The following is a 15,473-nucleotide window of genomic DNA, read 5'->3' on the forward strand; positions in this document are numbered from 1 at the left end:
AGGATATAATGATCAGACCTTCATGATGTTCTTGAAGATGTAACTGTAGGTGTCTGTCTTTGTATCTCGCTTTGGTTTGCAGATCACAATATAACTTTTGAAGAGGAAGACATGTCTTTTGTGTCCTTTCCATGCCATTCTAGCTCCTGGAGCTCCTTCCCACACAATGAAGTGGCCCTGATAGGAAAAAAAAGGAAGACCGCATAGGGAGAAATGTGAAATAATTACCACAGTGATGCCTTACCATGACTTTTCAGTGAACAGATAAATGTTTACTGTTACATCGTCACCTTATGTGTCTCTGCTTTATTACAGTGCAATAGATGATTGTTTCTAATGCTAAAAGTGATGCATCAGACTGACGGCACCAACAGGGGTGCACACAGTGGTTGTCATTACATTGTGCTTTTAATGGTATTATTTGTCACCAGAAAATGACAGAGCTCTTCTCAGTTAGGCACACTCTTGGAAATGGAAATGCTAAAGGAAAATTGTATTTTGTGTGTTATGTGGACACTTTATATGCTCACTTGGTCTCCTTCACCGGAGCAGGACATTCATTTCACATACCATGAGACATACACAGCTCAGTTAGTGACACGGGTTCCCCCTTGGCATCATTAGGAAGAAGGAAGCACTCCTGGAGTGTGATTGGACTCTTTTTCAGATGTATAAATGGGGATAGATGAATGCCCACCAGAGAATCTCTGTAATTTAGCCTTACAACTCCCCTCAGCAATACACTGTGATTCCCATGGAAGACACAGGATACAAACAGGCAGAGTAAATGATTTGCCCAGCATGACACAATAAGTCTACAAAGAAACAGGAATTTGAGTGTGTTGAAAGTCCTAGAGTAGTGTCCCAAAAGCTTGGTTATCTTTCCTCTTCAAACCTCAATCAAGCCAGGAGACACATCTCTCTAACAGTAAGAAAGGCAATAAGCAAAGACTCTTCCAGAAATGATCTCTAAAGGAGCTTCTTGTAGGACCTAATGCTACGTAGAAATTAGTGAAGGCATGCATAGCACTAACACAGACTGAGAAATGCCAGTTACCTGTCGGATGGGTTCACCAAGGCTTTCCAAGGTCCCTGGATAATTCTCAATGAGCGAGACATGGAGGTTGTTTTCTGCTCTTCGGGTGAGTGCAGACACAACAGCATAAGCCTGCTCCAGCAAAGTACAGTTTTGGCTATTTCTTGCTTTGTTTCGGATTAATTCCTGTAGTTGAATGAAGAAAATGTTACTGGGCTGTCAGAAAAAAAAATACATTCACTTGATAGCCAAAGGCTTTCTCAATATCTGTTCCAGCTCTTTCATCTGAGCAACTTTTATCCTGTTCTTTCACCATGTGCTGCTCTGCTACCAAAGTCTCCTCTTTCCTACCCATTCTGCAGCCTCACAGACTAGTCAGTCTGGCTTTTCCTTAATATCAATTGATATTAAACAAAGACAAAGTTGGAGCAAATACCAGATATGCTTTCGTGATTGAAAACCAAAAAAACCCAAAGCAATCCTAAATGTATCCATTGCATTCCTCTTGTGCTTACCCTGACAATGCCATGAGGCAAGCAACTCATGTGGGAGTGCTAAACTAAGAGTCATTATTAGATTAAAACCAAGAGAGGATGGAAAAAAAATGAAATAGAAGGTATCCTTTTCTTCCACATTTGTTCCTGTTGCTCTTTTTCAGTAATGAAGTCATGCTTAATCTCTCTTCCAAGAGACCATTTAAAATGTTGTTTGCGTGCAGGGAGGTGTTCAAAATTAGAAAGTTAATTTGAACCTTCTTCAAACTATTCAAACTGCTCACTTCTGTAATACTATAATGCAGAAATATTTTGGCAGTCTTCTTTCTGACTATCCCAGTGCGATTTTCTATTGAAAATGCCATTAAAAAATGCTACTTTGAAACTTTCATTTGTGATCTGGGCTAGAAACTGAGACAGTAGGACAGATGAAAACTTGAAAGATGAAACACTTCAGAAAACAAAAATTTCATCTTACTATAATGACAGTATAAAAGACAAGGAGAGAAACTGGTAAGTTAATTTCTTACACATTGGAAATTGCTTATTTTTATACCATACCTGTTGCTGAATGTGAAGAAAATTCATACTTGTCAGGACATATACATACATGTATTAATTATTATACATGTATATGCATATATCTAAAGCTCATTCAGATAAATCTTGCTGAACTTTATGGGGTTGGAGACCATGAACCTCTGCCTGGATTTACATTTACAAAACTATTTAGAGAGCACCAGCACTGATGCTAATTACTGGCTTACTTAAGCAGCTTTTAATTATAGTTGCATCAGAAGAAAGACAAGAAATATGAAAGTTGACAGTTGGACTTGATGATCTTCGATCTTTTCCAACCTTCATGATTCTATGATTCTATGAAAATATTTTTCTATGCAAGCTGCACAAAGCAGAACATAAACCTATCAGATATAAACCTATCAGATATAAGCATAGAACAAAAGCTCTTCACCTTGATTATAGTCTGGTACTGCTGGATCCTGTTTATGGGTTTTTCCAGGTAGTGCTGCAGTGGTGGGATAAGTGGCTGTGAAGGATCTTCATTACTTAAAATTTCATCCGTGTATCTCTGAAAAAATACATAGAAGAACAAGGAAAGGTTGTTACAAAGAACGATAGAAAAGATTACTGCCTGGAAAATGCTTATATGATGCTGGTTTGTAGACCTAACTCAGCCAAAGCTGGATAGCTCTACCAGACCTTACTACACCATAAGTTTGATATCTCTAAACCTCCCCCATCCTTGACCAGCTAATTATTATTTTAGACTGCAAGAAGTCTGAAATGCAAAATTTGTCTGCTTTTGCAGTGCAGGACTGATGCTGGGGAAATGTGGTCCAAAGCTTGCAGAACCAGAAGGTGCGACAGGAAAGATCAGTGCTGTCAGCGGATGGGAGGGCAGGACTGAGTGAACTCAGGTCCAGGAACCAGTGCCAGACCTTGGTTGAGAGTGGTCCATGTGTTTGCAGTGCCAGCGACCAGAGAGAGCGAGTGTCTTGGCACTGGCACCTGGAGCGGGAAACACAAGTCACAGGGTCCCTGTGCTGGGACATCAGCCACTGAGCTGGATGTTTATCCTTTCCAACTTATCTGGTGCACATGGGTGCAACTGTGTGCAATTCACTGGCAGACTTCAAGCTGGACTAGATGCAAGTAGGAGACCCAGGGTCCAGGCATGGACATTACAGAATCACAGAATCACAGAATAGTAGGGGTTGGAAGGGACCTCTGTGGGTCATCTAGTCCAACCCCCCTGCCGAAGCAGGGTCACCTACAGTAGGCTGCACAGGATCTTGTCCAGGCGGGTCTTGAATATCTCCAGAGAAGGAGACTCCACAACCTCCCTGGGCAGCCTGTTCCAGTGCTCCGTCACCCTCAGAGGGAAGAAGTTCTTCCTTATGTTCAGACGGAACTTCCTGTGCCTCAGTTTGTGCCCATTGCCCCTTGTCCTGTCACTGGGCACCACTGGAAAGAGCTTGGCCCCATCCTCCTGACACCCACCCTTCAGATATTTGTAGGCATTTATAAGGTCCCCTCATAGCTTTCTCTTCTTCAGGCTGAACATGCCCAGTTCCCTCAACCTCTCCTCGTAGGGGAGATGCTCCAGTCCCCTCACCAGGGAGGCTGGGAGCTTGTGCTGATAATTTGAAGGAACTGTGAACGTGAGGTGAGTGTGAACGCCTGCATTTGTTTCCTAGTGACCATGAAGCTGAACTTGCAGGTAAGTAGGAGGCTCATGGAGCAGGTAAAAGTGCTCAGGATCTGGGCGGGGCTATGGGATGGACAGAGGGGCCATGCTTGCTACTCAAGGGATCCACAAACATGCATGTGCTCTTGGATCTGCAGCGTCGTGTGTGTGTTTTCACTAGTGAACTTCAGTCCTGAGCAGCTGGAGAGAAGAAACAGGATTTCACTATCTATACTAATATTTTGTGTGAGTTCACTTGGTCTTATAATGTGGTGGTCCTTATAACATCCTTTAATTACATAATCACAACCACATTCATATGTGTATAATTTTTATAATATTCATAAATGAATAAGTAAATATGTTCATGTATTGATTGTACTGATCAGGAAGAGCTAAACAGCGAACACAAAATTATTATATTTAACAAAGATTTCCTACAAAAATTTTTCATAGTGCTCTTCAGGATCACATTTCTGATTAATAACTACATTTCTTGATGCAGTGAGTCATAGGATGCCTCTTCCGCAGGTACTTTGGTTATTGTTTTACCTTGTAGAAATCCTGGACAGCTTTGCTGACAACAATCGACTCGGCCTGTACCCGCCCCACCAGGTACTGGATGTACTTATTAAACTCGGCTTCGTGCTTGATAAAGGACATGGCCACGTCATCATCAGTGTCACATTTCTGCAGGCCTTGGAGGAATACACTATGGGGACAAACGAAAAAGGACATGAGAGAAGAAGGTGATGGAATGAGGCTAGAACACAGCCCCGGCAGCCAGACCTTTAAATCAGGCAATTTCAGGTTAACATACTTTAAAGAAAAGGACTGGGGGAAATGAGGGATGCTGCCATGTTAGCATAAAACTTCTCAGTGCCTCTTCCTCCAGCATGATGCTGTCCCTCTAAGCCTGAATGTATGAAATGCTCTGCAAGGAAGGTACGGATAACTTTCAAGGGCTTAGTTCAAGTTGGGACGTTAACCTCTCCCCAGATCTTTGTGCCTCAGTTTAAGGGTCAATGAGCCATCCACATGAGTGAAGATAGAGATCTTCGCTCTGTTTCACAAAGGATGTTGAGACAGGTTTGCATGCCCAAAGATTTTTAGCGATGTTGGCAGCTAATTACATGCATCAGATGTAGCAGTTGAAGTTATTTTTTGGGAAACACTAAAGGAGAGGGAGAAGAGAGTGTGAGGGATGAAAGAGAAGGGAAACCTGTTTTTGTGGCCCAGCCAGGAAAAGTGCCAGATGTCCCACACAAGCGTCCTCCCCATTGCAGAAGCGGTGCCCCCCCCCCAGTGATTTCTCCAGAGTAACCATATATTTTTCATTGCAACCTGCTCAAACTCTTTATTGATTGCTCCTGCTTACAATGCCGCTAGCACTGATTGGAGCACACATTGACTGGGGAAAACGCTGCACACTCACTGGTTGTTAAGCTTTGTGTGCAGATATTGACACCCCCCCTCCAAAAGCAAACCAAAAATTAGGACCACAGGGCAGGAAAATGGGGAAGAAAGAGTGATTCTCATGGCAGAGACTTCCCATGAGAATGATCACTTCCCATGAGAGCAAGGGTACCAAGGTGCAACAGGAGGCCCCTTAGCAAAGGAAAGCCTAAGGCACATAAGACATTGTACAACACCTCCTCTCCTTGGCAAGCAAAAGTATTTCAGTCTGGACCTTGGGAAGTCACTCTGTGAACAGCAAATCCTCAGTAAATTCTTTCTTGGCATAGGCAGAGGCGCTGTGCCTCTGTACCTGGGCAACCTGCTACAGCTGAAGAACACATGGATGCTGGCATCACATTTAGATGAATGTGTGTTTCTGTGAAGACACCACTGAAGTGCCTGTTAAGACCATGCTGCCTTTTTATAATAATTCACTGTTTCTCAATTAAATTCACTTAAAAGGATAAGAAATAAGATGGACGTATGAAGCCTTGAAGCTCTTGAAGGGTAATGGGAGTCCCAACCCTATGCTCTGACTTAAGCTATGCCATCATCTCTCATCCCAAAAGGACCATCAGTTCTCTTGCACATCAGCGTTGTCAGTGCTCCACATCCTTTGCAGTAAGAATAGTTACTGTGGCTCTGACATCAAGTAAGTGAGCCACTCTGGTCCCAAATGAAGGCACATGGGAATGCCCACCTGGAATGGAAGCGAGCAATATCATCAATATTTCTGAAGATGGTGGATTTCTGACTGGCGACAGCTCCTGGGACATTGGGACAGATCTCAGTGTGCTTGAGGTGATGAGTCTGGAGAAACTGTAGATCTTGAATGTAATCCTCTTCTGAGATCAACAGCTCTTGAATAAGAACACTGAATGGAAGATGAATAGACAACAAGAAATCACAGAAAAATCATCGCAATTATCCTTGATGTGCTGAGAGACTTTTAGGCTCTAAAACAGAGATATACAACCAGAGGAACAGACTCCCTGGAGTGTGTTGATAGATCCCCTCTGACTGCAAGAGGCACTTAGACACCTTGCTCATGGAGTAACACCTACCTCTATCTCACAGACATCTACTGTTAGGGCACTTAGAGTGTGAGCAGCAAAAGTATCTGTGTGAAATAGACAGTAGCAACTTCAATGCCACTTTATGCAATCAAGAAAGCAAATAGCTCCATGGGAACACTCTCAGTAGTGTGCTGGACTGCAAGGGAGTAACACAAGGTTGGGTGCTTTCACTCCCTCTTTAGACATCATCCTCGGACATATGGCACCCCAAAGTACAGAGGTACTGTAGTTTTGGATTTTGTGAAATCAGAGAGCTTCTAGAATGAAATCATCTAAAACCATCATGTAAATATGATTTCAAGCCATCCAATATGATTTAGATTACCTGGAATTTTCCTAGGCTGAAATCAATGGCAAAAATCAATCAAAGATAAAAAAATACAAGTCTGAGAGAATCAAGGGTTTGCTTGATTCTGGGAAAAAGGAGGTGGCAGGACTCAGCAGAACAAAAACTGTCACTCTGACACGAGGGACTTAAATGCCAACATTCATGTTAGTTAAAAAGGCAGGAAAACTCAAAGGTGCAAATACATGAGCTCACCTTAGCTTCCTTTTATATTCGTCTTCGGAAACAAACTCTCCAGGGAACTCGGGAGCTTCTGTTGTTCCCCACTCTGGTGACAACTAAAATACAAGAAAAAAGAAACAAGATTCTTCTAAGTTAATAGTGCTTTTATCAACGCACACTGAGGGATATCCCTCACGTGTTCACAGTCCCTTTCAACAAGAGGATTTCCTAAATCCCAAATTTTTTCCAATTCCTAAACCAGTATGAAATTTGTCTTTTGCTGGAGGATTATTAGGTCTTTCAAACCCAGGGATGCCTGCACACATATGGAAATATTGTCTAATAAAAACATGAAAAACTCCAATCATGTTACAGACCCCTTTAACCACGTCTTCATCCATCACTCTTTGCAAAAGTGATGCCTCTAAACTGCAACTTGAGCAAGTAATTTTAAATGAAAAATAAACACAGCATGATCAGTCACCTTTAATTTCTTGTCCAGATAAGCTGGAGATACCCAGCCCTGTCGAGAGGGGCTAGATTTTGTTGGTTTAGTCCTGACCAGCCATTTCAGAGGATGAGCTGAATCAAGGACTTCCACGTATTGGCCTTCCTTCAAAGTGATGGTCTCCCTGTCAGGTGCAGCGGGCACGTAGTCAGCTGTGACCATGTAGACGTCAAAGATCTGCCAGCATGAAACAACAGTTATTTTGTGCTCTGGAAATAAAATACCGTAACACCAGCAGAACATAAGTGCTTATCTGTGTTTAATGTTTTATTCTCCAGCTTTTGCATGGCAAAGAGAATCACCATTTGCTTTTTGCAAGTGGAAGACTAAGTCTCTAGGAGGCTCAGGCTGTATTTTCAAAACTATCTGAGGTGTTTTGGATTTACCTCATGAAAGAGTGGATTTTTTTCTCCCAAGGCAAAACAAACAGTGGTCCTGAAAATGTCAAAATATATTAACATTTCTAAAGTTTCAAATATATATTAGAAGAGCAACGAGGCTGGTGAAGGGTCTGGAGAACAATTCTTATGAGGAGCGGCTGAGGGAACTGGGCTGTTTAGTCTGGAAAAGAGGAGGCTGAGGGGAGAACTTATTGCTTTCTACAACTACCTGAAGGGAGGTTGCAATGAGGCAGGTGTTGGTCTCTTCTCCCAAGTAACCAGCAATAGAATGAGAGGAAATAGCCTCAAGCTGCGTCAGGGGAGGTCCAGATTGGATATTAGGAAAAATTTCTTTACTGAAAGAGCGGTCAGACATTGGACCAGGCTGCCCAGGGAAGTGGTGGAGTCCTCATCCCTGGATGTGTTCAAGAAACATGTAGATGTGGCCCTTCAGGACATGGTTTAGCAGGCATGGTGGTGTTGGGGTGACTGTTGGACTTGATGATCTTAGAGGTCTCTTCCAACATTTATGATTCTGTGATTCTTATATTTTTAGGAACTATTTGAAATGAACACCCTGAAAATTTCTGATTTCTAATTTTCACAGAATTCTCATTTTGCTCATGAAGAACTTCTCAACAAAATTTTTCTGACCAACTCTATCCAAGGCCACAGAAAATCAAGTTCTGACTTTCTGAAGCTCAGCCATGAAAGAAAAAGGTGCCAAATAATGAATATGTTTTGTCCATGTTGACATGAAAGACTTGTTCAAGATCACACAGTGAGCATCAGAATTTGGTTTTCTTTGCTCTGTAATTGCAGACCAAATATTTAACTACTAAATATACCTACTAAAGTGAAGTACATCCCCAAAGGGGATTCTTAAACCATAGGAGATTGGTGATTCTAAGTAAAGTTTTCTTCTTGTGTTAAACTTGTCCATAAAGATATAATACCTCTCCTCTTGAATCCCCATCTTCAGATTCAGAGGAGGACTCCTGAGCAATGGATGAAGGTCGGGATCGTCCATGGCGAGGAGATGCAGAGGGAGTTTTTGATTCATCATCACTTTCTGTGCCTGGCACTCGAAGTGTAGCTGAAAAGCAGAGCAACAGTGAAGTGTGAAACAAAGATCTCCAGTTTGAACATGAACCAAATCTATAATAATTTTCAGTTTCATAGAAACAAATATTCGCTAGAAAGAGCATTTGTAGTATTTAGTGTGATCTCTTATTGATATTTAGGATTAAATAAATAATTGGGACATTTTAATGCATGAGGTTGCACGCTTACTGCATGTATTGCCACTGCACTGCAAGAATATTTGTAGGAGAGGTAATGCCTCTGTTTTTGCTTCAAGATAAAATTTTACTGCTAGATAATCAGTATATGATACACAAATCAGGATTTTTCATTTAATTCAACAAATCATTGGATAACTGCACAGTTGCGCACACAGTTTTCATCCCAACTTGATTTTTAAATCCCATTATGAGCTAAAACTTAAAGATGTGGGAAGTCCTCAGAACAGAATGGCTTTCAGACTCAGGAGTAATGAATATCTGAGGAACTTGAAATACCTAAGATGTTCAAAATACACTTCCATTTTTACAACTTGCCCTCCTCTCTAAAGCTTACAGTTATTTCTCCTTATTTAAATAAACACTGTCTGTATAAAATGGACACTAGCCATCTCAGTTTACCATAATAGCTTTTTTTCTAGTTCAAAATTATAGACTAAGACATACAGTTTGGATGGACTCTTACTAAAAATTCTTAGCCCTAAGCATTTACAAATGTTCCTATGCTTATGTAGTATGACTGTCTCAAAACCTACTTCATAAATCTCACTGATATTTAAAGACCAAATCACACCCCCCAAAAAATGACTGCATATTTTTCTACACTAATTAAATTGTGTTTGCCAGGTTGCTTACCCTGACTTATTTTTGCGGATACCATTTCTGAGATACGCGAGGTGAGTTTCTGGAAGAACTCTTCTGAGCCAACATCAGCTAGTGAAATAGGGCTTTTGGGTACACCTTCTCTACCAGCTTCAAGGTCTCCTGGAAAAGTCAGAATTTTCTATTACGCAAGCATTCATAGTTTTTTGAGTAACGAAGTCTTCTGTGGAAGGAACGTCTAATTTTCTTCACTTCTCCTGCTTTTAAAACTGTGCTTGCTCACATTTCATCCAAATAATTCACCCTTAAACAGAGACCAATCCTGAAAAGTTCTAAAATTTCAGACAGTTTCAAGAAAACAGTACAAAAGTAGGTGGTAATCATGAAATACATAGGCAACCTCAGCTGTAAATGTGAACAGCAGGAGTAGGAGAGAGAAAATAGCTTCTCTTACCTTCTCTTGCTTCAGAAGGATGAATATCTCTGAAAAAGAAAGAGTAAAGCAGATTCAAAAGTTAAAATAAGATGTGTAGTAAGGAGAGCTAAATGAGAAACACCCCCTCCTTCTCACACCTTGTATGTAAAGGCTGGGAATATCTAGACTGGGACTCCAGTGCTCCTTGGAGGCAGGATATAAATTTTCATTGCACAAGCTGCTCTGCCCTAATTCTCTGTTAGTCCACAGGAAGCAGGAGGAAGCTCACTCCACTGGACGGATGATAAACCATATATCACTAAATATGCCTAAGAGCCTGGGCACACCCTTGGGAGAGGTTGCAGTGGAATAGCTGAATTCACACTGCAGCTTTCTTGATGTTCTTCACACTTCAGAGGAAGACTGGTCAAGCCTTTTAGGCTGGATATATTCTAGAAGCTAATGTGTGTTCAGGTGGATACCACTTCTCAGATTGTATCAGCCTAGTATCCAAGTCAAGAATGGTGAATTGAGGGGGTTATTCTTCAGGTGCATTTGTAAACAAGAAGTTTGTGAACAGACCCTTTTAATTTACTACTTTTAATTTACTACTTTTTCTGTGAAGCATCAGTGTATTTCAATGTTGGCAAGCAAGAGTCAGCCCTTGACCCTGTGACATTTTTGGGGGCATTCTGCTTAAAAGATGAACAAGTAGCAATTGATAACAGAGTATTTCTAGCACTTTCCATCCTAGGACCTCAAGCTATTTTAACTCTGGTGCCTAGATGTGAAGGTGAGATATCCAAAGTGAACACTGCCTAAAAGCAACTCATGGTAACTTCTGCAGGGCGGTACCTGCACGTGTCCGCTTCAGCCTGGGTGGCCAACCACTTACCCCAGCGTGGTCATGATGGCTTCTGACACCATCACGCGCTCCTGGGTCAGAACTTCAGCCTCTTTCACTGCAAGATTAGGGTTTATCATTAGAGGACAGAAGGCAGAGAATGTTCTTTTTATGTATTTAATGCAAGTTCATGTTCTAGACATGGATTACTGGGAACACTGGAATACTGAATCCGCCCTGTTAGCAGCTCCTGACCTCGGATACGTACTCCCACTCATATGATGTGAATAGTTTGCATCTCTCCCTGTTCATGTAGATGTATGATTGCCCAATTTCTCTACACTACTCAAGCTATGCTCCTGTAGCTCTTGGTACAGTGAAAATGTGGGATGCAAGGAAGGATAACAGAAAAATGGAGTCCCCCACAGTGCTGCCCCTACTCCCAGCCTCTGCTTGCTTGTCCCCCATCTAACTGAAGGAGTTGTGCCCGCAGAGGCCCTGGAAAGCTCTGCAAAAGGGGAATCAAATAACTCTATCTGCCTTAAGGAAATTCTACAATGCAAAATGCCTTAGCAGAGTGAAGTACTCCAAATAATTTTTGAAATGGTGACCTTTTCTGGTTACTTCACACTGTCTTTCTTCCTTTCTTATTCATTCGTGTTTAATTTGGTTGTTTCTTAGACTTGTCTTCTGTTTATACAGAAAAGATGCTGGTGTTAATCCAAGATAGGGTCAGAAATCTAAAACATTGTAGAAGTGTGTTCATTTGCAAAGCAAGCAAAGTCATGGCTAATGTTGGGACAATGCATTTTTTTTTCAGCTGTGATTTGATTAATTTCCTTAGCAGTCATGCTTGTTTTTCTCTTTGGCACTGTATAAAACATAACACAGAGAATATGTTCGTATTGTAACAAAGATTTACCATCTGCAACTTCCAGGGTGGCAGTGCAGACAGACTGGCCAGCCTTGTTGGTAGCAATGCATGTATAAGCTCCACTATACTTCTTCTTGACATCCAACAGGATTAGGCTGTGATGCATGTTTGAACTGGCAAGTTTATAGCCAGGAGTGTCTGGTTTGATCCACAGGATGCCTTCCCGAGACTCTTCTTTCAGCCAGGTGATAGCTGGCGGTGGATGTCCTAAAGGGAAACCAATGCAATGAGCTTTAACTTTCCTAATACTGTTCTTTCCTTACAAGTATGAGCCATGCTATGAATAAAGGCTATTTTATCTGTTTCCTGATACTTTTCGAACAATAACAGCCATAATACACAATAAAGGAACATAAACCTTTCTACAGCACACTCATAAGGACATTAAAACTTTTTGTAAAACCAAAAATGTTCATCAACACATCTTCATAAGACTAATAAGTGTTATTCTGCCTGTTTCTACATCCAGAAAAATGCAGGTGAAGATAAGTAAGATGCTTCTTTGTAAAGCCCAAGAAGTCTCTTACAAAGCTGGTAGTAGAGTCCCAGATTTTGGATACAGGAGGTGAGGTTACAATGACTTGGGCCAGAGAGAGTCTAGAATGTGTCATGAAGTTATGAAATTGAAGCGTGATGCAGAGAGGCAAGGTATCTATCTACTTACCTTCCACTTTTACAGACAATGTGATGCTTGCACCTTTTTTCACCTTTTTATTAGTAAATCTTTCTAAGAACCTTGGTGGTGTCAGCTGCTCATGGGAATCTGAAAATGACATTATTGATGAAACATGGTGACAACTTCTGTGTGAGTTTAAAGTACTGAAAAATTCCTAGGAGTTCTGTTATCACTTGTTATGGCTTCTCTCACCTGTTTCTGATGGCTCTTCTTTCTCATCAGGATCTGTAACACAAGAGGGACAAACAAAATGACAGATAAAAATACTTTTGTGTCCGTGAGTTGAAGAAAACAAAAAAAGTGACTCTAGCGGGTCCTCCTTGCAGGAGATATTATACAGAAATGTTAGTATGATTTATAAGAGGCTCTCAGTTTTAACAAAATGAACCATTAAAGCTAATGAGGTTGGACAGGAATAAAATGTATGTTTATGAGACAACAGTCAGACCCTAGAGAAGTGAGATGTCTCATCTTCGGGACACACAGTAAACTTATAGGTGAACCAAGATTAAAGCATGCCATCTTTTATCTGCAGAATTCCCCACTTCACTTGATTTACCTTGGTAGGCTTTGTCAAAAAAAAAAACCTATATAAAATGGACAAAGCCACTGGAACAGAGAAAAGAAGGTGCCAAAAATAGTCCAATACCTACCTTTGACTACCAGCCTGGCTGACGAAAATGCAGAACCAGCAGAGTTGATGACAAATATTGAGTACTGGCCAGCATCTGCCTTTGTGACGTCGCGAATTTCCAGTGAGTGGAATTCCTGCTTATCAGTCTTCAGGATGCGGTCCGAGGCCTTTAATGGCTGTCCGTTTTTGAACCAGTAGAGACGAGGCTGGGGGTATGCTGCGAGGAGCAGTTACAGACAGGGAGAACAGAATGTGTTGGCAACATCGATTTAGGAGCATCTCCAAACAGGCAGATCCTTCTGAGCAGCCAAGGAATCCTCAGCTCTGCCCAGGGCTGCTGTTTCAAGACTTTATCCAATTAGGAACGACTGCAAATTTACAAAATTCTATTTATCTGTTAAAGTTCTTTCCTATCTCTTCAGTTTCTGGCACTCCCCACGTTGACTGCAAATGGAAATGCCTTCCAAGTTGGGAAGGTAATGCTGAGGTCTAATTTGCGAGGTAAACAAAGACAAAAGCTGAAGCCAAAATAGCTCTTATCATTTTTATAGGCAGGAATTAGAAAAAAACAGGAGAATCCTTACTTCTCCCTACCACAGACAGGCAACACTAGAAGGACATTTTTGCAGTTTTCAGGTTGCAGCTGCAACCCCCTCATAGAGTAAGGCAAGTCCAGGACAGTTTCTTTAATTAAAGGTAATAAAGGACACCCTCACTATCTTTTTTTATTCCTTATTGCTTCTCTATAACTAATGTGCTCAGAGAATTACAGGAGTCAGTTTTCAGAAGCGTATGCCTGTAATTATGCCTGGAGACACGGACACAGAATGAGACACTTAATCTGCCGGAGTCTGCTGCAAAAGTCAATGTTCATCAGCATGAACACATTCTTCTAGCTGTTTTGTGCAACTGTGGTGCAAGCAGCACGGACTGGTATCACAGCTACAGGAGAGCACATTTGTAAACCTTGTCCCGCACTTCAACCTGACAGCCAACCTGGAACGACCAACAGTGCTGTGGGCTCCCCTCACCTTTCACCTTCAGGTGAAATTTAGCCAGTGATGCTCCAGGTGCCACATGAATGTCATGAAGCTCATCAAAGATCTGGGGCAACTGCTCCTCCTCAGTGGTAGATTCCTCCTGTTCTCGGCTAAGAAGCAATTAGAATCAGAAAGAAGAAAGTCAGCAAGCCAGAAAAGAGTTCGGAATCAGAATCACCTATTTTAGGTTAATTCAGTCTGTGGGGTTTGTCATCATGACAACAGATTCAGCACCATATGACATTAAAAATAACAGAGTGATACCATGAAGAAATATCCAGGCTAGCCCGCTGGCAGCCAGAGCAAGTTTGCACATGATAAATGTCCAGCTGTTGTAGTTCTTGCATCTCAGCTGGTCTGGCTGTTCCTTGTCATAACATTAAGCTGGCTCTGCCAGATATAGCAGAAACAGGCTTGACATAAAAATACATATTGATCTTATCAAGTCAGAAGTCAGAAAGAGCTAGAGTTTGTTATTTTACCTTGAAATATATTCTTTGGCACTGTAGTAAGAAGATGTCTCTGTTGCATCTGCTGCTGTCTCATAGTCAGTGCTGGTCACTGTTAAACGGAAAAGGAAGTGTTTTCTGCAGTCTGAGCTTTGAAACTATTTTTCTTACTAGAATTCTAGTTTCCCTACTAATTTGAGTGACTGTCAGGTCAATTTCACACTGCTACTGCAGCAGGAAGACACCTCTGGATTATGGAAAACACCTCTGTTTATCTGAAAAGCTTTGCTCTGAGCCTTGCCTTGGAGTTGGAAAAACCCAGCCGAACCCAAGAGCTCTGCAAGTGAAACCTTTTGTGGGCAATGCATACTTTTTTTTTTTTTTAACCTGAGTTGTGTTTGTCAGGGGAAAAAAAAAATCCACCTCTCAGCAGCACCCATTCCCTTGGTTTTTCTACAGTGATTTTGAGACTTACAGTCCACTCGAAGCTCAGCCTTGGTTGAAGCAACTCCCATGTTGTTTTCAGCGAGGCAACGATAAACACCCATGTCAGTGGGGACCACAGCTGTGATGATCAGCTGGTGGCACCCTTCCTGGTCCTCATTGATCATGTAATGATCATTTTCTTCAATGGCTTTGCCATCCTTGAACCAGCGAACCATGGGGAGTGGTTTGCCAACAACAATGCAGTCAAAGCTGACTGGATATCCATCCTGTACCTCTTGGTTTTGGAGCTCAGTCATGAACATGGGAGCTAAAGTCAGGGTAGTTAGGACAGAAGAAAGGAAAAAATGATTGTGTTGAAAGGTGTATTTTAAGACCACTGCTGCCCAGTGCATGAAGACTTCTGGCTTCTAGGTGTTTAATTGCAGAGTGATAGCTTTTCATTATGACAAAAGTCAAGAAGA

General features: G+C 41.6%; 1 protein-coding gene across 20 annotated transcripts in view; it reads right to left on the minus strand.

Moving 5' to 3' along the window:
• OBSCN (obscurin, cytoskeletal calmodulin and titin-interacting RhoGEF) overlaps positions 1 to 15,473 on the minus strand; it is a 202,913-nt gene that overhangs the window by 53,362 nt on the left and 134,078 nt on the right. For all 20 annotated transcript variants that reach the window (XM_075419909.1, XM_075419905.1, XM_075419919.1 and 17 more), the window contains 18 exons: positions 15,041 to 15,319; positions 14,599 to 14,677; positions 14,108 to 14,226; positions 13,096 to 13,293; positions 12,635 to 12,667; positions 12,431 to 12,529; positions 11,755 to 11,973; positions 10,884 to 10,950; positions 10,028 to 10,056; positions 9,607 to 9,735; positions 8,626 to 8,765; positions 7,266 to 7,466; positions 6,815 to 6,897; positions 5,898 to 6,071; positions 4,292 to 4,451; positions 2,504 to 2,620; positions 1,058 to 1,222; positions 19 to 177 (listed from right to left, as the gene is read on the minus strand). In XM_075419909.1, the coding sequence (XP_075276024.1) occupies positions 19 to 177; positions 1,058 to 1,222; positions 2,504 to 2,620; positions 4,292 to 4,451; positions 5,898 to 6,071; positions 6,815 to 6,897; positions 7,266 to 7,466; positions 8,626 to 8,765; positions 9,607 to 9,735; positions 10,028 to 10,056; positions 10,884 to 10,950; positions 11,755 to 11,973; positions 12,431 to 12,529; positions 12,635 to 12,667; positions 13,096 to 13,293; positions 14,108 to 14,226; positions 14,599 to 14,677; positions 15,041 to 15,319 (2,450 nt within the window). The remainder of the gene's footprint in view (positions 1 to 18; positions 178 to 1,057; positions 1,223 to 2,503; positions 2,621 to 4,291; positions 4,452 to 5,897; positions 6,072 to 6,814; positions 6,898 to 7,265; positions 7,467 to 8,625; positions 8,766 to 9,606; positions 9,736 to 10,027; positions 10,057 to 10,883; positions 10,951 to 11,754; positions 11,974 to 12,430; positions 12,530 to 12,634; positions 12,668 to 13,095; positions 13,294 to 14,107; positions 14,227 to 14,598; positions 14,678 to 15,040; positions 15,320 to 15,473) is intronic.

This window comes from Opisthocomus hoazin, chromosome 4 (assembly GCF_030867145.1).
Source record: "Opisthocomus hoazin isolate bOpiHoa1 chromosome 4, bOpiHoa1.hap1, whole genome shotgun sequence".
NCBI classification, from domain to species: Eukaryota; Metazoa; Chordata; class Aves; order Opisthocomiformes; family Opisthocomidae; genus Opisthocomus; species Opisthocomus hoazin.